General features: G+C 50.3%; 1 protein-coding gene and 2 long non-coding RNA genes across 6 annotated transcripts; 2 read left to right on the forward strand and 1 right to left on the reverse strand.

Annotated features, from left to right (window-relative positions):
* The first annotated feature begins 473 nt into the window (after nt 1–473).
* Nucleotides 474–8448, forward strand: PDZK1IP1 (PDZK1 interacting protein 1). Of its 3 annotated transcripts, none has more exons than XM_033226499.1 (5): nt 474–591; nt 1237–1425; nt 3877–3985; nt 6169–6264; nt 7987–8448. In XM_033226499.1, exons 2-5 carry the CDS (start codon nt 1359–1361, stop codon nt 8057–8059), a joined length of 345 nt encoding a protein of 114 aa, XP_033082390.1. In that variant the 5' UTR covers nt 474–591; nt 1237–1358; the 3' UTR covers nt 8060–8448. The 3 variants fall into 3 exon arrangements, with proteins under 3 accessions (XP_033082390.1, XP_033082389.1, XP_033082388.1); XM_033226498.1 differs by lacking the exon at nt 474–591 and adding an exon at nt 896–1026; XM_033226497.1 differs by lacking the exon at nt 474–591 and adding an exon at nt 1070–1087.
* Nucleotides 8449–9819: 1371 nt separating this feature from the next.
* LOC117092636 lies at nt 9820–12745 on the reverse strand. The gene is made up of 2 exons (XR_004440865.1): nt 11560–12745; nt 9820–11430 (listed from the first exon to the last, which is right to left on the reverse strand). It is a non-coding gene; the product is annotated as an uncharacterized LOC117092636 (long non-coding RNA).
* Nucleotides 10204–21108, forward strand: LOC117092637. 2 transcript variants are annotated; one of them, XR_004440866.1, is made up of 3 exons: nt 10204–10850; nt 17656–17726; nt 20988–21108. It is a non-coding gene; the product is annotated as an uncharacterized LOC117092637 (long non-coding RNA). The 2 variants fall into 2 exon arrangements; XR_004440867.1 differs by lacking the exon at nt 20988–21108 and adding an exon at nt 19193–19403.
* Nucleotides 21109–26530: the final 5422 nt, after the last annotated feature.

Raw genomic sequence — 26530 nt, forward strand, 5'->3', positions numbered from 1 at the left:
GAATAGGAGTTTGGTGGCTTCAGGAAAGACAGGCTGTGGAGGGGCCTTCAATTCAGGCGCTGGCTCCTAGGGACCTTCCGTCTCTGATGAGACTTTGTTCCAGTTGGCCCACTCCTTTCTAGGGAGTCAGCATCTCAGCTTCCCATACTTCTGGGGTGGGGGTGGGGCAAGGAGACCAGCATGACCCTTGGTCAGGGGCCTGCACAGGAACTCTGGCCACTCTCAGTCCCTGAGTTGGAGGGCCAGGTGGACGCCACATGATCCTGGGGAGACTTTTGCCTCTTTGGAGGGCTCTGGCTCCAGGGCCTCCCTGTTCCAGGGGCTAGGTGTGCCTCCCTCAATGCTGCTTTTGGCTATGAGGGTGGTGGGCTCAGGGCTTCTGGGCCCCAGATCGCACCTTGCCACCTGGGGTGTCCGTCCTTTGTCCCCCACAGCAGGCTGTGTTTGCGCATTTTGTCCTCTGTCATGGGTGGAGATGGATCTGAAGTTGGGTGTTGAAGCCTCTGACCAAGCCGGTATCTTGTTTTGAGGCCCTGCCCGGTTTCTAGGGACCACATCTGGGGCCAAGAGGAAGAACCGAACTGGGCCTAGGTCAGCTGGGCTGGGTCAGGGCTTTGGCATGGGCTGTGAAAGCTGGGGACTGGGACCTTCAGGTTCTCTATGGAGATCTTTGCAGGAAGGGGTGGATTTAGGAAGCTACTGGGCTGGGCCAGGGCGTGGAAGGCACCGAAGCTGTGGTGCGTCCCAGCATTAGAGTCCCAGGGTTTGGCTTGGTGGGGTAGGGGCAGGTGAGGGGGAGAACAGGAAATAGGCTAGGCTCTCGGGGGAGTCTGGCAGCTTTGAGCCTTCTCTGGGCTTCTGGGGTTTTCCCCAGGCTCCTGAGCCAGCCAGCACATTTCTTAATCCCACTGTCAGCCTTCCAAGAAGCCCCGCCCACTGGGCTCAGTCAAGGCAGGAGCGACTATGGTCACCCTTTTCCCTAGAATCCAGCCCCACTGCCAGGAAAAGGGAGCTCAGGGCATGGAGGTGAGGCTGGGGCTCTCCCACATCTGCTTGGTCCTCATACCCACCTCCTTAGCTGGCCCCGGTAAGATGACCTCGAATGCCAGCACAAGTGAGCTGGGCACCGGCCAGGGGAGGCCAGGCCTGGCAGCTCATTACCATGGGAGGGAGGGCAGGTTCTCTCCAACGCCCCGTCTTCATTTCTCCTCCCTCCCTCGCCTTCCTCCTTCCTAGCTCCTCTCCTCCAGGGCCAGACTGAGCCCAGGTTGATTTCAGGCAGACACCAACAGACGCCACAGCAGCTCCAGGAGCCCAGACACCAGCGGCCAGAAGCAAGGCTAGGAGCTGCTGCAGCCATGTTGGCCCTCGGCCTGCTCATTCTGGGCCTGTTCACAGCAGTGCCACCTGCCAGCTGTCAGCAAGGTAGCTCAGGAGGAGAGGGTTGGGCACTGGAGCCCCAGGGGTGGATAGGTGGTGTTCTGGCTCCCCTCCCCAGGGCCTTGATACTTACAGTTTGGAGGGGGAGCAGGGACTGGGCTAGCTGAAAGAATGTCCCAAGGCAGAGACCTCTGAACCAAGTCTCTGCCTGTCACTTGTTTTCAACGAGTGCAAAACTGGCAGCAGCAGGGAAATGTTGGTTCTAAGATCTTGGGGAGGAACAGGGCAGGAGCAGGCATTGCCCAAGGGGAGGCTGGTTCCTGAGTACAGGGGGCCCAGGGATACAAGATGGGTGAGAATGGGTCCAAGCCACCCCTCAAAGGCTTGGGCTTTGTCTCAGTCTCTTGGGCTTGGGTAGAGAACAGTGTCCAGTGTGATTCCCCCAAATATCTGAGCTCTTCGTCCTGCTCTGCCTGAATTGATGTGTGACCTTGAGCAAATCACTGCCCCTTTCTGAGACTCAGTTTTCTCACCCATAAAATGAGAACAATAAGCCCAACCGTGCCCACCTCCTGGGGCTGGTGCCAGGTCAGGGGTGTAGAAGGGCTTTGCACCTGGTGAAGCAACACAGCCAAGGTCTGGCTTTCATTCTACACGGTCAGGCTGCACCTGCAGCCAGAGTCTGGGGACTCTGTGGGTGGGACTTGGTCCACAGGGGACTGGCAAAGATGCTTCCAGAGCTCCCCTCCCACCCCCACCCCAAGCTCTCATGTGTGTCTGCTTTGACTCTGTCTCCCAGGTCTTGGAAGCCCTCTGGGGAACTGCAGACCAGAGAGGTTGAGTCACACAGCAGGGCAAGAAAGGACAGGGCTCAGACCACCTTTCTTCTGCCCCAGGCACTGCCCTTTGCTGTATGTGCCAATCCCACATGGGAGGAGGAGCAGGGACTGTGGTCCCTGGGGTGACTGGAGGGAATTGGCTGCGGGGTCTAGGAGGAAACAGGGAGGGGCCTCCAAGGATTGAGCCCTAACTCCCCATGCGTGAGCAACCACTGACCTGAGGGAGCAGTCTGAACCGCTAGGGAAGCAATGACTCCCAAACTCTGCTTTTTGGCAGGTGTGGAGCTGAGGATAATCACACTGTGTGTCTTCTGCTTCCCCTGGAGATAAGTGAGGTCTGACCTCACTAGAGGCCAGAGAGTTCCTAGCCTCCTTCCTCCTTCCCAATATTTGCCAGGCTTGGAGAAGAGGTCAGGTCTCCACTGCAGCAGGACAGCTTTTGGTAGACTCAAAGGAGGACATTTGAGCAGGAGTGAGCCAGAGGAAGTTTTTCTGATGTCCAGCCTGGGTCCCTCAAAATATAGGGATGCAGGTGTTCTGGCCTGGAGGCAGAATGCCACTCGGAAGCCTCCTGCTGACCTGTGTTTTGTCCTGGGACCTCTCCCTGCTGAGGATCTTTTCTCTGCAGGGCTGAGCTCCTGTAGGCTCATGGAGTGCAGTGATGCTGGGGAAGAGGAAAGTCCTTTGGGGAAGCAGGGGCCTGAAGGCAGGGACTTCAGGGAAATCTTGAGGGACTGTGTTGGTGTCAAGGGTCAAAAAGCAGAGAAGGGACCTGGTGCTCTTGCCTGTAATCCCAGCACTTTGGAAGGCCAAGGCCGGATCGCCTGAGCCCAGGAGTTTGAGACCAGCCTGGGCAAAATAGTAAGACCCTGTCTCTATTAAAAAATAAAAAAAATAGAGAAAGGTGCATGGTTGGGGCCTCAACCTAATCTCTGACCCTAGTCCCTGGGCACCCAGCTGGAGGAACCAAAAGCAGCTCAGGTTTTGAGGCTTCTTTCCTGGTCCCCAAGACCCAGAGAAGAGCTCATCCCTCCCTTCTTCCCCTCTAAAGATGTCCTGGTCCACTCCTCTCTCTGGGTACCCCAGGCACCCCAGATCTCCCCAGCTGAGCGGCCCTGAGAGTCTCCCACTCTCATACACTTCTTACCATCAGAGAAACCTGTTGCTACAGAACAGGATCTTCTAGATCCCAGACCAGTCTTGTCAGCTATGGGTCCTCCTCAGCCTTCTGGGAGCCACTCCCAGCTGCGAGGCCTAGGTTCGCTGTCCAGGGGGCTGCCCTTTGGTCCCTGGGGCCCTGAGCCCTGCATGTGACCCTCCTTGGGGAGGGAAAGAGGCTCTGGGATGCCTAGATCTCAGATACAGCACTGTAAGGCTCTTGCCTCCTTGGCTTCTCACTCCTTCCAACTCCTTTCTCTCTGAGCCTCTGTCGTTCCTCCAACTCCCTCCTTTTCCTAAGCTCAGTGGAGCTTAAGATGCTTGAGTGGGTCAGATGGGCTGTATCCCACCCCTGCCTCCCCAGAATGTCTCCTTGGTCCTGGCAGCTGGCTGAGGGCCTTCAGCACAGGTGGGGCCCTTGGGGAGTGAGGCCCCTCGCTCTCCTGCACATGCAGCCCCACTGTGGCCCCGTCTGCTACAGCCCCTCTCCCTTTTTTAGGCCTGGGGAACCTTCAGCCCTGGATGCAGGGCCTCATCGCGGTGGCCGTGTTCCTGGTCCTCGTGGCAATCGCCTTTGCAGTCAATCACTTCTGGTGCCAGGAGGAACCGTGAGTGCTGCCCAAGGCCCCTGAGCAGGCAAGGTGTGCCCAGGACCACTGCTCTTGCTCTAGTAGCAGTGAGAAGGCCCTCAGAAACCCTGTGTCCAAACCTCCCCGTGTGTGGAAGGGAAACTGAGGCTCAAGGTCATAGGGTGGGTTGGTGACAGTCGGAATGAGAGCCTAGGCTTGCTGGCTCCCAGACCTGGGCTCTGTGGGCCTCACAGCTCTGGTGCCCACTCCCTGGGAGCTTTGGAGAAACGGCTTCTCTTCTTGGAGTCTTTGTGTTTCTGCAGAGCCAGGATAGCAGCCCAGCCTGTGATGGGGGCTGTAAGGACCTCTAGAAGGGGTGGTCCCTCCTGGTGGGTCAGCTGTGGTACAGAGAGGGCATGGGACAGACACATCTCCTGCCCTCATAGGCTCAGACTAGAGTGAGCTGTCAGAAGTTCAAGAGTTGCTGCTGAGGGAGAGTGCAGAGGACACTGCAGGGCCTGACCCGGTCTGGGGTGGTCAGAGAAGGCTTCCCCATTGCACGTTTATCCTGAAACCTGAAGAACGAGGAGGAGTCACTACCAGGATAGAGTGGCGTGGGAAGAACACTGCAGTTGAGGGAAGGGTACATCCAGGTCCTGAGTTAGGGGTATGGCACCAGGGCTGCTGGGGACAGACACACACAGGTGAAGAGCGGGTGGGCTGAAATCCAACTCACTCTGCACTCACTAGGTCAGGACCCTCAGGCAAGGCTGTCTCTGTCCCAAGGGCATTTCTTCCCAGATCTCACAAAGGTGGCCTGGTGGCTTGAGTGCTAGCCCCATGCAGGGTTGCTGAGGAAATACCAGTGGCTCAGTGGGTGGAGAAAGGGATGGAGACACCTGAGATGAGGCTGGTGAGGTGGACAGGCCCAGGCCAACCAGGCTCTTGCACACGAATGACCTGAGCTTTGGGCTTTACCTAAGTGAGTAGGAATCCAGTGATAAGTTTTTTTTTGTTTTTTTTGTTTTTGAACTGGAGTTTTTGCTCTTGTTGCCCAGGCTGGAGTACAATGGCTTGAGGCTTGATCTTGGCTCACTGCAACCTCCGCCTCCTGGGTTCAAGTGGTTCTCCTGCCCCAGCCTCCTGAGCAGCTGGGATTACAGGCTCCTGACACCACTATCAGCTAATTTTCGTATTTTTAGTAGAGACGGGTTTCACCATGTTGGCCAGGCTGGTCTCCAACTCCTGACCTCGTGATCCGCCTGCCTCGGCTTCCCAAAGTGCTGGGATTACAGGCGTAAGCCACCGTGCCCTGCCTCCGTGACAAGTTTTTAAGTCAGTTTCGGGATGAGACACTGCCTTAGCAGAATGACCCTGGCTGCCTCATGGCAGATGGATGGTGGCGGTGGGGGAGTCTCCAGTCTGCAGGCCTGGAGAGCGGTGAGGGGGTCGGCATGAGGTCAGGAGGGGGTCTGGACTGTAGCAGTGGCCAAGAGGATGAAGTGAAGAGACGGGTGTGAGCACTGTCTAGGAGGTGGGCACCCTGGGAGTTGGTGGTCACAGGCAGCAGTGGACCCGAGGGGAGGAAGGCAGGTATGGCATTGAGGTTTCTCATGGGGGATCACTCACCAAGGCCCAGAACACAGGAGGACGAGCAAATGTAGGGGCAACTGTTTAATTGGAGACATATGAGGTCTGGGGTGCCTGTGGGATGTCTAAGGAAATGAGCAGGTGTTCGGTTCCCTGTGACCCTCGTGAGAGCAGCTTCTGGGAGGCTTCAGGGAGAACCCATACTGCAGGGGGTTTAAACTAGAGTAAGAGGCAAGGAGCTTTTCATTGGATGCTCTTCAGATAGGCTTTCTCCACCTGCCCCAGCTCTGCCTGAAGGGCCACCAACCACATCTGTGCCCACTGCCCAAGGCACGACTGGGGGAAATTTGAGGCAGACACTGCATCCTGCAGGGCCTGCTGTGGAGGCTGAACTGAGGGCTTTGGACTCAGGATAAGTCTTTTGCAAATATTTGGCTCCCCACCATGGAGTGGGGAGAAAGTGTGAGACCCCATGGTGGGGCCAGAAGCCGTGGCTGACAGGCCCCGCTGCACACAGCTCTGGGAAGGGCAGTTGCTGGCCTTCGGGCTTGTGAGAACCAGGACCCAGAATAGGGTCTGCTTGGATGAGGAGGGCCCCACTGAGGAGCCCCACTGATGAGTCCCGTCCCCAGGGAGCCTGCGCACATGATCCTGACCGTCGGAAACAAGGCAGATGGAGTCCTGGTGGGAACGGATGGAAGGTACTCTTCAATGGCGGCCAGTTTCAGGTGAGGTGCAGTGCATGGCTGCCCTGTGCGTGCTCCCAGGGCCTAAGGAGAACCTCAAGACGGGTGCTGCTAGGGGGAGGTGGCTGGGGAGGATCGGGACTCATGTGGGCGAAAGTTAGTGAGGCAATGCGGGCTTTGTGAGGATTGCAGGGCTCTGTGGGGGAAATGCAGCCTCTGTGTGGGGCGAGGGCTCCGGAAGGGGACAGAGACTTGGGAGGGTAGGGTTCAGCACAGGGGAGGGGACTCATAGGGCAGTGGGTACCATGGGGACAAGGGGTTCAATGGAGGAAGGGACAAATGAGTGAGGGACTCAGTGAGGGGAAAGCTCAGTAGATGACACAGCTCAGTGGGGGATGGGCTCACTGGGGGATGGACTCAGTGGGGGATGGACTCAGTGAGGAATGGGTTCAGTAGGGGATGGAGCTCAGTGGGGGATGGGTTTAGTGGGGGATGGGTTCAGTGAGGGATGGACTCAGTGGGGGATGGACTAAGTGGGGGATGGACTCAGTAGGGGATGGGTTCAGTAGGGGATGGACTCAGTGGGGGATGGACTCAGTGGAGATGGGTTCAGTGGAGGATGGAGCTCAGAGGGGGATGAGGTTAGTGGGGGAGGGAGCTTGGTGGAGGATGGAGCTTGTTGGGAGATAGGTTTAGTGGGGGATGGAGCTCAGAGGGGGAGGAGTTTAGTGGGGGATGGAGCTTGGTGGATGATGGAGCTTGTTGGGAGATAGGTTTAGTGGGGGATGGAACTCAGTGGGGGATGGAGCTCAGTGGGGGATGGGTTCAGTGGGAGATGGAGCTCAGTGGGGGATGGGTTCAATGTGGAATGGGTTCAGTGGAGGATGGGTTCAGTGAGGGATGGCCTCAGTAGGGGAAAGACTAAGTGGGGGATGGACTCAGTAGGGGATGGGTTTAGTGGGGGATGGATTCAGTGGGGGATGGGTTCAGTGGGGGATGGATTCAGTGGGGTATGGACTCAGTGGAGATGAGTTCAGTGGAGGATGGAGCTCAGAGGGGGATGAGTTTAGTGGGGGATGGAGCTTGGTGGAGGATGGAGCTCAGTGGGGGATGGAGCTCAGTGGGGGATGGGTTCAGTGGGGGATGGAGCTCAGTGGGGGTTGGAGCTCAGTGGGGGATGGGCTTAGTGGGGGATGGGTTCAGTGGAGGATGGAGCTCAGTGGGGAATGGAGCTCAGTGGGGGATGGGCTCAGTGGGGGATGGGCTCAGTGGAGGATGGAGCTCAGTGGGGGATGGAGCTCAGTGGGGGATGGGCTCAGTGGGGGATGGGCTCAGTGGAGGATGGAGCTCAGTGGGGGATGGAGCTCAGTGGGGGATGGACTCAGCAGGGGATGGGCTCAGTGGGGGATGGGTTCCATGGAGGATAGGTTCAATGGGGGATGGATTCAGTGGGAGATGGAGCTCAGTGGGGAATGGGCTTAGTGGATCATGGGCTCTGCGGGGGATGGGCTCCATGGGGGATGGGCTCAGTAGGACCCACTGGTGGAGCAGTCCACAGGAGGAGGGAGATAGGTGTCAGGGAGGGGATGCTGAGAGGCCTCCAGACTCAGATGCATAAGCCTGGATGTGGTCAGGAGGATCCCCTTCTGGGAGTCAAGCGTTTATTCTGGAAGCTATTACTGTCACAAGTGCAGGATGGGGCAGGGAGAAGGGGATAGAATGGGAGGAGCAATGACCCACCAGGCCCATGCCTTCTTCTTTCAGGTCCAGTGAGCATGAGAATGCCTATGAGAATGTCCCCGAGGAGGAAGACAAGGTCCGCAGCACCCCAATGTAACCTTATCTGTGACTCCAACCCCAAGACTCCCAGGCACCTGGGATGGATGCCCAGTGCTACCACCCAAGCCCCCTCCTTCTTTGTGTGGAATCTGCAATAGTGGGCCGACTCCCTCCAGCCCGACGCCGGCCCTCCCCTCCCCTGAAGTATAGCCAGCCAAGGTTGGAGCTCAGACTGTGTCTAGGTTGGGGCTCAGCTGTGGCCCTGGGGTCTCCCACTCAGCTCAGAAGAGCCTTCTGGAGAGGACAGTCAGCTCAGCACCTCCCATCCTGCTCACACGTCCTTCCCTATAACTGTGGAAATGGCCCCAAATTCTGTGAAATAAAGACTTTTTGTATTTCTGGGGCTGAGGCCCAGCAACAGCCCCTCAGGCTTCCAGTGAGTCCCCATCTTGCTTTCTGAATCACGACAATCGCCTTCTGACTTGTCATAGTGGCTTTGGGGGATTACCCAGGAGGCCCCTGTACCCACAGGGCAGCTGGGACCGAGGGGGCCCAGGCTGGGGAGGGGCTGAGAGTGTGTGGCCAGGGTGAGGGCAAGAGAGGGGTGGTGTCTTTTCCGGTGTTTGAGAGTGAGGCACCCTCAAATGGGAGTGTCTGATGACACCTGGGAGAATTGGGAGGCAGGAAGACCAGGACAGGTGAGCCCATTTCTGCCAGTGGGGGGTTTCTTGTCCCCTCAGGTCAAACCCTTTCTTCAACCAGAGCAGCCGGGCATGGCTTCCCAGGGCAGGGCAGGGCAGGGCAGACCCTAATATGAGCTAGGTGCCCCCAGTGCTGATCAGTTTCATGTATGCAGGGAAGGAAGAGGATGTCAGAGGCCTATGGGCCGGGGAGCTCACCCACTCTACCCTTGCTCCAGTCCCCGCCCCCAAAGCACCCTTCATCCCTGAGGCTCTGGGCTTTTCCTTGCACAGTGCCGTTCACCCTCTGCCTCTGTGCTGGAGGTGTCATGGTGGGTTCACACAGATCTAGCTGTGTCTCCCTCTGGTAGCCCCTCTGTGCTGGGCTTTGGCATAGGAAGTGTCAGGAAGGAGTCTTGGGTTGAGACTCAGGAAGCCCAGATCTGAGTCCTGGGTCCTCTGCCAACTTGTGTGTGAGCTTGGGAAAGCTGTTGTCCTCTCTGAGCTGAGCTTTCTGTCCATGGAAGATTTGGCCAGTCTCACGGCAGAGCTGGAGGAGAGCCCAGTCCTTGCCTATGCCTGCCTCGCCCAACGCTCAGTCCTGGGGTGGGAGTCGGGGTAGGGACGGGAGGATCAGGAAACTGGGTCCTAGTAGGAGCAGGGCAGAGGGGAGGCATGCCTTGCCTGGCTGGCGGAACCTGGAGGCCCCTCACCTCTGTGACTGCTGGCCTTATGGGAACAGCTTCTGTCTCTGTCCTGGGTGATACTCTGAGACGGACTCATCCAGAATAATTCCCAGATCCAGAGAAGTGGGGCCAGAAGGTAGGAGGCCATCCACCTTGTCCCAAAGGTCTCCCTTTGCCACTTGCCTCAACCTGTCACAGTCCCCTTGTTTCATGTTATGGCCATTCTTTTGCTATTCGAAGGCTTCACCAAGTACCCCTGGGGAAGACTCATCTGAAATGGAAATAATCTCTTCTCACCTCACTGGGTTTAGGATGCAGACAGCAGCAGAGGGAAGAGGCCTGGGGGTGGGGGAGCAGCAGCTTTGCTCCAGGCCTATCCCTGCCTTTCTGTGTGTCTTGAGACAAGTCACCTCCCCTCTCAGGGCTTCAACTTAATGAACTGCAGCTTGTGATTTCTGCTCTAGGCTTTTGCTTACGTGGCTTTCTGTGACTCATGCCTTTTCACCCCACCTCTGCCAGTTTAAACTCTGCCCATTGTTTTTTCTTGACCCAACCAAGGTTCCTCCTCTTCTGGAAAGTCTTCCTTGATTAGACCAGAGGGCAAAGCCAGGCCAGCAGCCAGCCCAGCTTCTCCACTCACTGAAGGAGAGACAGAGGTTCCTAGAGGGTCAGGCCTCTGCTAGGGCACAAACAGCCCCCTCTTCCTTTCCTGCCTCCTGGTGGGAAGCTTCTGGCTGCCGGATCTGATTCTCCTTTCATGAGGCCACATTTCCTCCCAGCTCTGCCGTCAGTTGTCCCTGGGGGGGTGGGAGTGGGTTCAAGTCAGGTCACCCCACCAGCCTACCAGGGCCAGAAGGCAGAGCCACCATTCCTGCCTCCCTGTAGCAAGTGCATCCCAGCTCCTCACACCTGTGAGGTTTTGCCAGGAGAAGCCTGCTTCTGCCTGGGCTCACCTTGCTCCCCAGCAGCTGTCTGGGGCCTCTCTAAGGGCCTCCTTGTCCCCCTTCTCATTCTGTCTTGCTCAATATGGGTAGATCTAAGAGACTGGGAACCCAGGGGGCTCCTGCAGGGGCTGGGCCGGCACTGACCTTACAGCCCCTCACCCTCACCCCATGTTCCTGCCCCGATCGGGGGCTGGGAGCAGGAAGCTGCTGGCCCCAGAACCGCTGAGACCCCCAATCCTTATCGCTCATTCCCACCTGCCAGCCTGGCCAGATCGAGGAGGGAAAGGAGGCTGGGCCCAGGCCAGGGTGGTGCTTAATGACCCTCCGGGGGCCTAATCTCAGACTGGCAGCCACGGAGTGGCTCAGGCGCGCTCCTGGAGAAGGCTGATAACGCACCAGCTGGGCCCCCACCATCTATCGCTGCACAGCCAGTCTCAGGGGCGGCCTCTGAGGGCCTGGGGAGGGGGAGCCTCTGGACTAGGGCGGGGCTGGAGGCAAGCTCTCCGCTCACAGCACTGAGGGAGAGGATCCTGAGCTCTGTAAGTGGCAGACAAGGAAGAGACCCAGTCTGCAGGAGGGGTGGGCTGGGTCTGGTGGGAACCCCCAAACCCCTGTGCTCCTTCTCTCTTTCCCGCTCTCTTCCCAACCTTTTCTCCACGCATAGGACCTCTCCTGCCCAGGCCTGTCTCCTCTTTGTCTTTCCCAGCCTCCATCCATCTCTGTCTCCCTGTTTCTCAGTCTCTCTGCCTCTGTTTTTGTCTCATCCTCTGCCTCTCTGTCCTGTCTCCCTTCCTCCTCCTCCACCTGAACTCAGCGCCCACCTCCTATTTCTCCCTTGCATCCCTTTTCAGTTTCCAGCTGGTTCTGTTGGTTGTCCCCTTCCCAGCTGTCCCCTGATTCCCAAGCTTCCTTGATGTCAGCCCTTGGCCGGGCAGTTCTCATGATCTCATTGGTCTCACTTCTGTGTGTGGCATCATCTCTCCGTGGTCCTGTCCACCAGCTCTCTGCCAGGACCACAGGCTGCTCCAAGCCCTGGCTCTCAGACCAGGATGTCTTACTGTTGAAGATATTTTTGCTCTTCCTGGAACAGGCCTTGCACCTTGTTTTCCCCTCTCTCACCTATTTCCCATAAGGGAAAACGTATAAGTTTCATAGGGTTACATTATAGATAATACCCAAACTCAGGAAGGAAAGAAAAGCCTCCACCCAGCAACTGCACAGATGAAGGGAGACTGCAGCACTGCTTACTTCCATTAGACTTGAAGAGGAGCTTCCAACCAGGAATTGGCTTTGAAAACAAGCTGTGGAGTTCCATCTCCAGTGTGCCAGGTGGTCAAGGGGAGTTTCAAGATTACTGCCCTCATACTCAGAGTGACATGTGCAGAAATACTATCTGTTTATTGTGCCTCAAGCAGCCATCAGATCAGGACTATTGCTGGGCAAAGCCTCTTCCCGCAGCCTAGGGGTAGTAAAGGTGGAGGTAGAGGTGCTGGGGGTGGGGCCAGAATCACACACAGTCTGCTCTGGCCTCTTTGCCCAACTTCACAGGCAAGTCAGGTGGCTGAAGCCAGCAGAACTTGCTCTGGGACCAGGGTGGAGGCACCTACCTGCCATCCAGACCTGGCCGGGAGGTCCTGACTCCCAGCTTGGCTTGGCTCTCCTCCCAGGTTTTTTTTTTTCTGTCCCTGGCAGTGCAGACGGTGGCCAAAAGCTTGAGCTTGGGAATCATGCCCATTGGTTCAAATTCCAGACCCACTCCTCACTGCCTGTGGGATCCCCTAGCCTTTCAGATCCTCCATTCCTTTGCCAGTAAAATTGGCTCTGTAGTGCATTCCTTGCACGGCTGCTGGGAGGAACAGAGATGACATCCGTGTTGTTATTGCTCCTGAGACTTGCCAGAAAGCCCTCCATGATCAACGTAGATGCCATTTCTTCCCAGACGCTCCTTTCCCCACTCCTGGGTTCAGCATTTCCTCTGGGCAACTTCAGCCCTTGCTCCCCCCACCTGCTCCACTCACTCCACTCACCCAGGGTGCTGTCTAGTTGTCTGCATCCCGCTCCTGCCCCGGGTCTGGAAGCTCCTCAAGGGCAGGAATGGAGTGACTTCCCTCTCTGTGCACCCAGGACAGGGCTGGGCAGGAGAAGGGAAGCCGAAGGAGTGGTGGAGAGTCCCGAAGGAAGGGACTAAACTCCAGCTATCTGTCCAGCAATGTCTGTTCACACCCTTCCTCCCTGCACGGGCGCAGACATACACATGCGCATATGCTCACTCTCTTTCTGGTTGAAAGTCCTGGAGCCCTTCGGAACGCTGCTGCCCAGCGGGTCTACAGTTTAGAAAGCTGTTCTGCCTGCCCGTGGCCTCGGCTGCCACCTGGTGGCTGCGCGCTCTAAAGGAAGGGTAGATTCAGCAGAGCCTCGGAAGTTGAGCTTCAGGCGCCGCTCTTCCCCCTCACACTGGGACTAGACGCCTTTCCAAGGCGTAGTCCCAGAAACCTCTTAGGTCATGCCAGCAACTGGGTCTTCCTGTGGAATGCAAGGGCAGTGGGACCTCCGAGCCCCCTCCTTGTGGCCCCAGTGACCTAGTCTGCGAACACCTCAACCTCCCTGCGCTTTTGGTGGGGTCAGCTTGGGCGCTTAGCCATCCTAGTCCTGACATTACACCTCTTCTTTAAGCAGGAGTCTGGGAGTCCAGTGGGTTCTGTCCTGGGCCATGTTTTTTCCAGAGGGTGAGAGATGGCATCATTTCTGGGACCTTGTTCCCTGGAGACTCTGGCCCCCTGAAGAAACAGGATAGAGAGAGTGAGAGCAAGAGAGAGAGAGAGAGAGAGAGAGAGAGAGAGAGAGAGAGAGAAAGAGAGAAAGTATTAAGGATGAATCTCAGTGTCTGCCCCGAGTAAATTGGAAGACGATGGCATCAGGGGCACTGCTCTGGGCTGTATAGACTGTGCCTTCACTAACAGGTCCCTGAGACCAGGTGTGGGCCCGTATCCCTGGAGGGAGGGGTGCCTTCCTCTGATTCGAAGGTATCATTTAGGCTAGTGAATGGCATTGAGAATGGCAGATGCCAGGGACAAGGAGGAGCGTGTGTGGCTTGAGGATGCGGCGTGGATGTGTGACATTTCGGAGCCTGCAACACATCCATAGGGAAGCCCTGGAGGAGCAGTTGGGTGCATGGTGGAGTTCTGAAACTCAGCTGGGCAGTCAGTACTTGAGCCAGAGATTCTGCTTTCCACCTGGATGCCCACTGAGAGGTTAAGAGCTCAGGTCTGGGTCAGGCAGCTTGGAAGTAGCACAGCTTGAACACTTGGCAGCCTGGGACTGTGGATAAATCAACTTAATTCTCGGAGCTCCAGTTCACTGTAAATTGGGGCAGTAAATGATGTCTACATGATAAGTGGTGTTATGAATGTTAAACATTCACATGAAATGCATAGAATAGTGCTTAGCGTACAGTACACAATAAATGTTAGCTATTTAAAAATTACTACGGTTATTCTGATTGTTTATTACAGAGTGAACTGAATTGGATGCAAGATCATGGTGCGTCAGAGCTAGCAAGTTCCTTAGGATCATTTAGCCCAGTTTACTAATACAACACTATGGAATTTAAGCCCAAGGAAGGGACAGTACCTGACCAGGGTCATGTAAGGAGTTGAGTGAGAAGTAGGCTGGAGGCTCTGCATGGCTGGCAGGTACAGAATGTGCCAAACCCATCTGCCAGCCTGGATCTCTTGAGGCATCAACACAATGGAGCTGGCCACACTGATTTGTTCCACACTGCTGAGGCTGGTACAGTTCTGGACATGGACTTTGTAAATGAATAACTGGGCCTTTGGTCAGTTCTAGCTGTGAGCTGGGAGGTATGGGGTGGGATGGTGAGGACAGTTGGGGGCAAAGTGAGGAAAGGGGCAGGGAAGAGAGGGGAGAGAGAAAAAGGGGAAAAAGGGGAATGAGACAGGCTGAGCTAATGAATTGGAATTGGAGGTTGGGAAGAGGCTTTGCTTGATGGTGGTGGGGCTGTTTTCTTTTTAATTTTAATTTAATTTAATTTTAAGTTCCAGGCTACATGTGCAGGATGTGTAGGTTTGTTACATAGGTAAAAACATGGGTTTGCTGCACCTGTCAACTCATCACCTAGATGTTAAGCACAGCATGCATTAGCTATTTATCCTGATGCTCTCCCCACTCTTGTTCCCAACAGACCCAGTGTATGTTGTTCCCCTCCCTGTGTCCATGTGTACTTATTGTTCAGATCTCACTTATAAGTGAGAATATGTGGTATTTGGTTTTCTGTTCCTGTGTTAGTTTGCTGAGGATAATGGCCTCCACCTCCATACATGTCCCTGCAAAGTACATGATCTCGTTCCTTTTTATGTCTGCATCGTATTCAATGGTATATGTGTACCATCTTTTCCTTATCTAGTTTATCATTTATGGGCATTTGGGTTAATTCCATGTCTTTGCTATTGTGGATAGTGCTGCAATGAACATAAGCTTGCATATATCATTTATTTTCATTTTTATTTTTGAGATAGAGTCTCATTCCATCACCCAGGCTGGAGCAGGTGCAATGGTACAATCTCTGCTCACTGCAACTTCCTCCTCCTGGGTTCAAGCAATTCTCGTGTCTCAGCCTCCAGAGTAGCTGGGACTACAGGTGCATGCCACCATGCCTGGCTAATTTTTATTTTTATTTTTGTATTTTTAGTAGAAACGGAGTTTTACTATATTATTCAGGCTGGTCTCGAATTCCTATCCTCAGATGATCCACCCACCTGAGCCTCCCAAAGTGCTGGGATTACAGGTGTGAGCCACCACACCCAGTCACATGTATCTTTATAATAGAATGATTTATTCCTTTGGGTAGACACCCAGTAATGGGATTGCTGGGTCAAGTGATATTCTGGCTCTAGGTCTTTGAGGAATCACCACACTGTTTTCCACAATGGTTGAACTAATTTACATTTGCTGGTGCTGTTTTCTACATTGAATCTGAGGGCTACTGTATGATGTGTAGGACACTTTCCGATTGGAGCCTCACAATGATCCTACCAGGTGGTTACAACTGAGCCCAAGTTTTAGAGGAAAAAAATGTAGACTCAGAGAGAGAAAAGTGATTTGCCCAAGGTCACATAGCCAGCTAGTGGCATTGAACCCTGGCCTTTTGACTTTAAATCTATGGCTAATTCTACCCCAGCATAGGGTTCTCTTTGGGGGGGGGGGGTGTGTGTGTGCGCGCGTGTGAAATGGGGAGACAAAGAAGGGAACAGTGTTTGCCTCTGCAGAGCATGCAGTCCATTTGGAAGCATGCATGTGGGAAAGTGGGGAGGGACCCTGTCAAGCATCTAAGAGGAGTGGTTGGCATGTGCTGTGTCCACCTCCATCCTTCTCACTCACTACTCAGTGCCTGTAGCCTCGCCTCTCTCCCCAACACTCTGCTAGGATTGCTCTCACCAAAGACACTATTGTCTTACTCCCTGTTGAAAGGTAAGATGGTCTATCTGATTCTTCTGCTCTCAGTATAATAGGATAATCACCATTTTCTCTGGGAAGCTGTTCCTGACCATCTGCCCACAGCTCATCAAGTTCCTATGAGCCTGCAAACTCACCCTGGTCATGCTACCCATCTCTCTGAACAAGATTGTGAACTCTGAACTCTGAGGCAGACCACATACACCTCTTTATTGCAATGTGCAAGTGTGTTGCATGGGCCTGGAATATAGGAGGTCTCCGAGAGCTATGTGTTGACATGGAGACCTTGTCCCTTGCATGCACTTACACTGCTTCCAGTAAAGTATCAACTTCCAGATCAGCACCTTCAGCTCCATTCCCTCATGCACAGCTCCACAGGCACCTCAGGTCCAAAATGGAATTCTTGATCTTTCACCAACTTGAGTTCTTTGTTCCTGCAAGTGGCACCCATTCACCCAGACCAGAGATAAGGGAGTCACCCAGAATCCCCCTCTCCCTCAGCCCCTGAGTTTCACTTTCCAACACATCTCCCTCCACTGCCACTCCCAGTTCCCTGGCTTCAAGCCTCGATCTTGCCTGATGTTTGCAGCTGCCTGCCCCCTTGTTTTCATTTTCACCCCCAAATTTTCCTCTGCACTGCAGCTGGGGAGACCTTTCCTGCTAGAATCCAGCCATTCACACCTGCGAGAGGAATCTAAACTCCTCGAGGCAGGTGTAGCCTAGTGGCTATGTGTGTGAACTTGAAGCCAAATTTCCCTGAGCAAATCTCATCATGCCAATTTTATATTAGCGGGAGGTACTCTAACAAGGGCATATCAGGGACTGGATATGCACATTAGGGATAAAATGAGGCCCATCTTATGAGGTTGTGGTGAAGAGTGAATGAGTTAATGGGTGTAAAGAAAGCATATAGTATGCTCAGTGAATGACGGCCATCGTGATTTTTGTTTCCTTGCCTGCAATATCTCGAGCAGCCACTAGATGACTCCACCTCCTTCTCCTTTTCCAGTGCTGCCAACACACTATTGCTGGAACTTCTCCTGCCTTCCCTCCCCTCCCTCACCACACATCTCCATGCCTGTGTTGTTCATGTTTTTCCTTCTGCTAGCCTTACCTTCCTTGGGGCGTCTCCCTAACATCTTTTACTACATCTCACCCTCAGCTCTTGGAGGGCGGGATGTACCCAGGAAAACTGGCATAGTGCCTGCATCGAACAAATACTCAATGTTTGCTGAATGAATGAATGCGAGTTAGCCAATATCAGCTCAGCTACTTACATCACTTAGCCTCCCCAGGTCTCAGGATCTCCTTTTATCTGTGGTGACCATCCGGTGCAAAGCCCTAGCACAAGACCTAGCATGCTTTAGACCCATGGTTGCCATGCACAGCCAGCTGTCTGTCAATCATTGCCCATTCCCATTGCTCACCAGCCTTTGTGCACTCTATGTTCACCCCCGTTACCTCACCAAGCTGAGGGTCTTAAACGTAGTTTTACCTCTTCCCAAAGGTCATTCTTTACTTGGTAGGGTAGGGTCTAGAAATAGTCTGCAATTTGGTTAGAGTATAGATTTAGTTTGCAACCCAGCTGGGCTGGGTGAGCCCAGGCTTGGCTGATGGTTCAGCTGAGCCCAGAGGTTTCCCATCTGCCTGGAAAGCATAGGCTCAGCCTCCCGCTTCCCTGAACCCCAACCAAGCATCCTGGCTGGCTGTGCTCCTGGTCCTCTTTTTCTCTACTCCAGTTCCTGTCCTGGCTTGGGCTGGTTCCTGGCCACTCCTCATGGATCTCTGGTCTCTGCCTCTGTCTTTACCTGCTTGACCCTGGTCCTTGTGCCACTTACAGTAAAGCCCTGAAGCAATGACCATTTTTTATAGGACCAACTCTCAGGAGATGGAGATTCAATTACTCCATCAAAGAATATGAGCATTTCCGAGGCTCTTGTAAGGTACATACTTTCTACTGTTTTCCTTAAGGGTTGAATCTATCTACACTTAATCAATTCCACCACAGTGTACAGTGTGTGTGGAGGGGCGTGGGGTTGGTGGTGGACTGTCAGAGGCTGAACACTTTTCGAAAACTTGTTGACAAAGTTTATTGCTTTCTCCATACGTAACACCAATTCCTGTTCTCTGTATTGGTTGCAATATCTTTTTTTTTTTTGAGATGGAGTCTTTCTCTGTCGCCCAGGCTGGAGTGCAGTGGTGCAATCTCTGCTCACTGCAACCTCTGCCTCGCGGGTTCAAGCAATTCTCCTGCCTCAGCTCCCCGAGTAGCTGGGATTACAGGCGCACGACATTATGTCCGGCTAATTTTTGCATTTTTGGTAGAGACGGGGTTTCACTATGTTGGCCAGGCTCATCTGGTACTCCTGACCTCGTGATCCGCCCGCCTTGGCCTCCCAAAATGCTGGGATTACAGATGTGAACCATCGCGCCTGGCCTGCTTGCAATATCTTGAACAGCCACAAGATGGCAGAACTTATACAGTTACTGGTTCAGCATTGCTCTTCCTATCAATGTGAAGTTTACTTTTTGTCCTTTACCTGTTCACTTGGGCACTGCCCTGGTGTTATGGACTGAGAGTGAAAATTGATGAGAAGATCAATGCTGGACCAGGAACTCCCCCATTACCAGTGCATATAGGGGAGTCTGCCCAGGCTGCGGGTCTGAGTGGCCACTGATGGATGCTTGGGGACATGTGAGAGTAGATAGAACCCCGGCTAGAAGTCAGGTGTTCGGGATTCTAGAACTGGCCTTGCCCTGCCTCAAGTTTAGCTACCAGTTATTTCTTGAGGACTATCTCTATGCCGCATTTTGCCCGACCACCACAATGGAAGCACCCATCACCAGGGTTTGTGTCTTAGGCAACTGGTTGTTTTATAGAGGTCTCAGGCAATGCAAAGCCCAAGACAAACCTGTGTGGTCATGGCGACCTGGCAATCTTTATTAAAATGGAAGCTCTGGCCAGGTGCGGTGGCTCAAGCCTATAATCCCAGCACTTTGGGAGGCCAAGACGGGCGGATCACGAGGTCAGGAGATCGAGACCATCCTGGCTAACACGGTGAAACCCCGTCTCTACTAAAAAATACAAAAAAAAAAACAAAAACAAAAAACAAAAAACTAGCCGGGCGAGGTGGCGGCGCCTGTAGTCTCAGCTACTCGGGAGGCTGAGGCAGGAGAATGGCGTAAACCTGGGAGGCGGAGCTTGCAGTGAGCTGAGATCCGGCCACTACACTCCAGACCGGGCGACAGAGCGAGACTAAGTCTCAAAAAAAATAAAAATAAATAAATAAATAAATAAATAAAATGGAAGCTCTGATGGCTGAATTTGTAAACCAGGTCGTTGTGATGCAGGAAAGTATTCTGGCAAAGGTGGATGAGTTTGGTAATATTAGATATCACTTCTGGGCAGGAGTCTAAGGCTTCTGGAAGAGAAGAGGTGGAGCAGCATAGTAATGGATGAAATGACTGGTGGCAAATGAGTTTACTTCTTGTCCTTTACTCATGACCTGTTCACTTGGGCACTGCCCTGGTGTTATGGACTGAATGTATGTATCCCCCTCAAATTCATGTGTTTAAATTTTAGTTCCCAGTGTGATGTTATTAGAAGGTGGGGCCTTTCAGAAAAAATTAGGTCATGAGGATGGAGCCCTCATGAATGAGATTAGTGCCCTTATAAAAGGGACCCCGGAGAGCTGTCTTGCTCTCTTTCTGCCATGTGAGGACACGGCGAGAGGACAGTGGTCTGCAGCCCTGAAGAGAGCCCTCACCAGCACCTGACCATGCTGCACCCTCGTCTCAAATGTCCAGCCTCCGGAACTGTGAGTACTATGCTGAAGAGAGCCCTCACCAGAACCTGACCATGCTGCACCCTCATCTCAGACATGCAGCCTCCAGAACTGTGAGTACCACGTTTCTGTTGCTTATAAGTGATCCAGTCTATTGTATTTTGTGAGAGCAGCCCTAATGACTACCTTGTGACTGAAAGTATACTTCATAATAGTGTTCGGGGTCACTGGGAAATGTGTTCAGAAGATTTCAGATGTGCATCAGCAATGGTCTTCTTCCATTTGTCCTGGAAAGAGAGATGAAAATCACATCACAAAAATGCTCATCTGTGTCTATTGGCCCTTTTCCTTACATATGCCTGAAACTCCAACCTCTATGGGTGCCTTTTGTGCTTATTTTGGCTCTGACATAGAGAGAAATGGAACAAAATAAATGTACAGTATAGGCCGGGCGCGGTGGCTCAAGCCTGTAATCCCAGCACTTTGGGAGGCCGAGACGGGCGGATCACGAGGTCAGGAGATCGAGACCATCCTGGCTAACACGGTGAAACCCCGTCTCTACTAAAAAATACAAAAAACTAGCCGGGAGAGGTGGCGGGCGCCTCTAGTCCCAGCTACTCGGGAGGCTGAGGCAGGAGAATGGCGTAAACCCGGGAGGCGGAGCTTGCAGTGAGCTGAGAACTGGCCACTGCATTCCAGCCCGGGTGTCAGAGCGAGACTCCGTCTCAAAAAAAATAAATACAAATAAATAAATAATAAATAAATAAATAAATAAATGTACAGTATAATTACAACTACTGTAAAGCAAAGCAATTTGCAAACCTCAAAAGGAAATCCTGTGTCCAAATTGCCTACGTCCTATGGACCACACTGTGGGGCTCTGCCAGTATTCTGTGTGACTTCCAGAAGATAACTTGACCCTCTTTAGCTAAAGGTAACACCAGCCAGAGTCTCTGTGATCTCTCATACACAATGCTCAGCATTTAATAAGAAATCAGTAGGCACAATGACCCATTCACCAAGCCAAAGCAAAACCAAAGCAGACAACAGAAATAATCTCTTAGGAGAAACAGATATTGAGTATTCAGACAGAAACATTAAAATAGCCATGAGTAATGTGTTTTAGAAAATAGAGAGAAAGACGGAGCATCTCATCAAAGAGTTCCATCTATAAAAAGAGTGAAATGGGAATTCTGTAATTTTTATTTTATTTTTAATTTATCTTTATATTTTGTATTTTATTTTTAATGGAGAAACAGAGTCTCACTCTGTCCCCTAGGCTGGAGTGTTTTGTCACAATCTTGGCTCACTTGAGCCTCCTCCTCTTGGGTGTAAGTGATTCTCATGTCTCGGCCTCCCAGGTAGTTGGGATTACTGGCATACACCACTATGCATGGCTAATTTTTGTGTTTTTAGTAGAGATGGGGTTTCAACATATTGGCCAGGCTGGTCTCGAACTCCTGGCCTCAAGTGATCCACCTGCCTCAGCTTCCCAAAGTGCTGGAATTGATTATAGGCATGAACTGCCATACCTGGCCAAAATCTGGAATGATTTAGCAATGCTTTGTAGTTTGGCTTTGTCTATAGGCTTTGAATATATTTTTATAACATTTATTCCTACATATTTTGTACTTTTGGCTGCTATTGTAAATGGAATTATGTTTTGAATATCATTTTCTAGCTGTTCATTGCTATTGCATACAAATACAATTGATTTTTGTATATTAATCTTAGTGTTGGAGGTCCTCAAGATCACTCTAAGGTTTGAAGATTCCCTGGAAGGACTCAGAATTCAGAAAACCTATTATACTCATGGTTACAGTTTATTACAGTGAAAAGATACAGACTAAAATCAGCAAAGGAAAAAAGTGTATAAGGGGTGTCCAGGAGAGACCAGAAGTGAGATTCCAGTAGTCTTTACCCAGTGGAGTTATATGAACAACACTTAATTCTCCCAGAAATGATGCGTGACAACACATATAAAATATGACCAACTAGGGATGCTCATCCCAGCCTTGGTATCCAGGGTTTTAAAATTTTCATGTACTTATTTATTTATTTATTTTTTACTGGGAGCCAGTCATGTAAGCTTGTAGCATCTATGGGACTGACTTTAGTTACTCAGTGTCCAGCTGTTCCTGAGGCGAACTGATGAGCATGGCCCAAGGCCTCCCTATAAATCACATGATTTGCACAGACTGTCTGGTGCGGCCCAGGCAGGCAGACACTCTTTTCTGGCAAGGTGGGGCTCAGAGGTTGTCTCCCAGGAGCCAGTCAAAAGCCATTCTAATCTTTTTTAAAATTTATTTTATTATTATACTTTAAGTTCTAGGGTGCATGTGCACAACGTGCAGGTTTGTTACATAAGTATACATGTGCCATGTTGGTTTGCTGCACCCATCAACTCGTCATTTACAGTAGGTATTTCTCCTAATGTTATCCCTCCCCCAGCCCCTGAGAGGCCTGGTGTGTGATGTTCCCCACCCTGTGTCCAAGTGTTCTCACTGTTCAGTTCCCACCTATGAGTGAGAACATGCAGTGTTTGGTTTTCTGTTCCTGTGTTAGTTTGCTGGGAATGATAGTTTCCAGCTTCATCCATGACCCCACAAAGACATAAACTCATCCATTTTTATGGCTGCACAGTATTCCATAGTGTATATGTGCCACATTTTCTTAATCCAGTCTATTATTGATGAACATTTGAGTTGGTCCCAAGTCTTTGCTATTGTGAATAGTGCCACAATAAACATACGTGTGCATGTGTCTTTATAGTAGCATGATTTATAATCCTTTGGGTATATACCCAGTAACGGGATCGTTGGGTCAAATGGTATTTCTAGTTCTAGATCCTTGAGGAATCACCACACTGTCTTCCACAATGGTTGAACTATTTTACAGTCCCACCAACAGTGTAAAAGCACTCCTATTTCTCCACATCCTCTCCAACATCTGTTGTTTTCTGACTTTTTAACGATCGCCTAACTGGTGTGAGATGGTATCTCATTGTGATTTTGATTTGCATTTCTCTGATGACCAGTGATGATGAGCATTTTTTTTCATTTGTCTGTTGGCTGCATAAATGTCTTCTTTTGAAAAGCGTTTATATCCTTTGCCCACTTTTTGATGGGGTTGTTTGATTTTTTTCTTGTACATTTGTTTAAATTCTTTGTGGATTCTGGATATTAGCCTTTTGTCAGATGGGTAGATTGTAAAAGTTTTCTCCCATTCTGTGTCTCCCAGACTCTTCACTCTGATGGCAGTTTCTTTTGCTGTGCAGAAGCTCTTTAGTCTAATTAGATCCCATTTGTCTATTTTGGCTTTTGTTGCCATTGCTTTTGGTGTCTTAGTCATGAAGTCCTTGCCCATGCCTATGTCCTGAATGGTATTGCCTAGGTTTTCTTCTAGGGTTTTTATGGCTTTAGGTCTAACATTTAAATCTTTAATCCATCTTGAATTAATTTTTGTATAAGGTGTAAGGAAGGGATCCAGTTTCAGCTTTCTACATATGGCTAGCCAGTTTTCCCAGCACCATTTATTAAATAGGGAATCCTTTCCCCATTTCTTGTTTTTGTCAGGTTTGCCAAAGATCAGATGATTGTAGGTGTGTGGTGTTATTTCTTAGGGCTCTGTTCTGTTCCATTGGTCTATATATCTTTTTTGGTACCAGTACCATGCTGTTTTGGTTACTGTAGCCTTGTAGTATAGTTTGAAGTCAGGTAGCATGATGCCTCCAGCATTGTTCTTTTTCCTTAGGATTCTCTTGGCAATGTGGGCTCTTTTTCACTTCCATATGAACTTTAAAGTAGTTTTTTCCAATTCTGTGAAGAAAGTCATTGGTAGCTTGATGGGGATGGCATTGAATCTATAAATTATCTTGGGCAGTATGGCCATTTTCATGATATTGATTCTTCCTATCCATGAGCATGGAATGTTCTTCCATTTGTTTGTGTCCTCTTTTATTTCATTAGCAGTGGTTTGTAGTTCTCCTTGAAAAGGTCCTTCACATCCCTTGTAAGTTGGATTCCTAGGTATTTCATTCTCTTTGTAGCAATTGTGAATGGGAGTTCATTCATGATTTGGCTCTCTGTTATTGGTGTATAGGAAAGCTTGTGATTTTTGCACATTTATTTTGTACCCTGAGACTTTGCTGAAGTTGTTTATCAGCTTAAGGAGATTTGGGTCTGATACCATGGGGCTTTCTCAATATACAATGATGTCATCTGCAAACTGGGACAGTTTGACTTCCTCTTTTCCTAATTGAATACCTTTTATTTCTTTCTCTTGCCTGATTGCTCTGGCCAGAACTTCAAGCACTATGTTGAATAGAAGCGGTGAGAGAGGGCATCCTTGTCTTGTACTAGTTTTCAAAGGAAATGCTTCCACTTTTTGCCCATCAGTATGATATTGACTGTGGGTTTGTCATAAACAGTTTTATTATTCTGAGATACATTCCATCACTACCTAGTTTATTGAGAGTTTTTTTTTTTTTTTTTTTTTTTTTTTTTTTAGCATGAAGGGCTGTTGAATTTTGTTGAAGGCCTTTTCTACACCTATTGAGATAATCTTGTGGTTTTTATCATTGGTTCTGTTTATGTGATGGATTATATTTATTGATTTGTGTATGTTGAACCAGCCTTGCATCCTAGGGATGAAGCCAACTTGATTGTGGTGGATAAGCTTTTTGATGTGCTGCTGAATTCGCTTTGCCAGTATTTTATTGAGGATTTTTGCATCGATGTTCGTCAGGGATATTGGTCTAAAATTCTCTCTTTTGTTGTTGTGTCTCTGCCAGGCATGGGTATCAGGATGATGCTGGCGTCATAAAATGAGTTAGAGAGGATTCCCTCTTTTTCTATTGATTGGAATAGTTTCAGAAGGAATGGCACCAGCTCCTCTTTGTACCTCTGGTAGAATTTGGCTGTGAATCCATCTGGTCCTGGACTTTTTTTGGTTGGTAGGCTATTAATTATTGCCTCAATTTCAGAGCCAGTTATTGGTCTATTCAGAGATTCAAGTTCTTTCTGGTTTATTCTTGGGAGGGTGTATGTGTCCAGGAATTTATCAATTTCTTCTGGATTTACTAGTTTATTGGCATAGAGGTGTTTATAATATTCTTATGGTAGTTTGTATTTCTGTGGGATTGGTGGTAATATCCCCTTTATCATTTCTTTTTTTTTTTTTTATACTTTAACTTCTAGGGTACATGTGCATAACGTGCAGGTTTGTTACATATGTATACTTGTGCCATGTTGGTGTGCTGCACCCATCAACTCGTCAGCACCCATCAATTCATCATTTATATCATGTATAACTCCCAATGCAATCCCTCCGCCCTCCCCCCTCCCCATGATAGGCCCCAGTGTGTGATGTTCCCCTTCCCGAGTCCAAGTGATCTCATTGTTCAGTTCCCACCTATGAGTGAGAACATGCAGTGTTTGGTTTTCTGTTCTTGTGATAGCTTGCTGAGAATGATGGTTTCCAGCTGCATCCATGTCCCTACAAAGGATGCAAACTCATCCTTTTTTATGGCTGCATAGTATTCCATGGTGTATATGTGCCACATTTTTTAATCCAGTCTGTCACAGATGGACATTTGGGTTGATTCTAAGTCTTTGCTATTGTGAATAGTGCCGCAATAAACATATGTGTGCATGTGTCTTTGTAGTAGAATAATTTATAATCCTTTGGGTATATACCCAGTAGTGGGATGGCTGGGCCATATGGTACATCTAGTTCTAGATCCTTGAGGAATCGCCATACTGTTTTCCATAATGGTTGAACTAGTTTACAATCCCACCAACAGTGTAAAAGTGTTCCTATTTCTCCACATCCTCTCCAGCACCTGTTGTTTCCTGACTTTTTAATGATTGCCATTCTAACTGGTGTGAGATGGTATCTCATTGTGGTTTTGATTTGCATTTCTCTGATGGCCAGTGATGATGAGCATTTTTTCATGTGTCTGTTGGCTGTATGAATGTCTTCTTTTGAGAAGTGTCTGTTCATATCCTTTGCCCATTTTTTGATGGGGTTGTTTGTTTTTTTCTTGTATATTTGTTTGAGTTCTTTGTAGATTCTGGATATTAGCCCTTTGTCAGATGAGTAGATTGCAAAAATTTTCTCCCATTCTGTAGGTTGCCTGTTCACTCTGGTGGTAGTTTCTTTTGCTGTGCAGAAGCTCTTTAGTTCAATGAGATCCCATTTGTCAATTTTGGCTTTTGCTGCCGTTGCTTTTGGTGTTTTAGACATGAAGTCCTTGCCCATGCCTATGTACTGAATGGTACTACCTAGATTTTCTTCTAGGGTTTTTATGGTATTAGGTCTAACATTTAAGTCTCTAATCCACCTTGAATTAATCTTCGTATAAGGAGTAAGGAAAGGATCCAGTTTCAGCTTTCTACTTACGGCTAGCCAATTTTCCCAGCACCATTTATTAAATAGGGAATCCTTTCCCCATTTCTTGTTTCTCTCGGGTTTGTCAAAGATCAGATGGCTGTAGATGTGTGGTATTATTTCTGAGGACTCTGTTCTGTTCCATTGGTCTATATCTCTGTTTTGGTACCAGTACCATGTTGTTTTGGTTACTGTAGCCTTGTAGTATAGTTTGAAGTCAGGTAGCGTGACGCCTCCAGCTTTGTCCTTTTGACTTAGGATTGTCTTGGCAATGCGGCTCTTTTTTGGTTCCATATGAACTTTAAAGCAGTTTTTTCCAATTCTGTGAAGAAAGTCATTGGTAGCTTGATGGGGATGGCATTGAATCTATAAATAACCTTGGGCAGTATGGCCATTTTCACGATATTGATTCTTCCTATCCATGAGCATGGTATGTTCTTCCATTTGTTTGTGTCCTCTTTGATTTCACTGAGCAGTGGTTTGTAGTTCTCCTTGAAGAGGTCCTTTACATCCCTTGTAAGTTGGATTCCTAGGTATTTTATTCTCTTTGAAGCAATTGTGAATGGAAGTTC

Source organism: Trachypithecus francoisi, unplaced genomic scaffold, assembly GCF_009764315.1.
Source record: "Trachypithecus francoisi isolate TF-2019V2 unplaced genomic scaffold, Tfra_2.0 Lachesis_group12, whole genome shotgun sequence".
Taxonomy (NCBI): Eukaryota; Metazoa; Chordata; class Mammalia; order Primates; family Cercopithecidae; genus Trachypithecus; species Trachypithecus francoisi.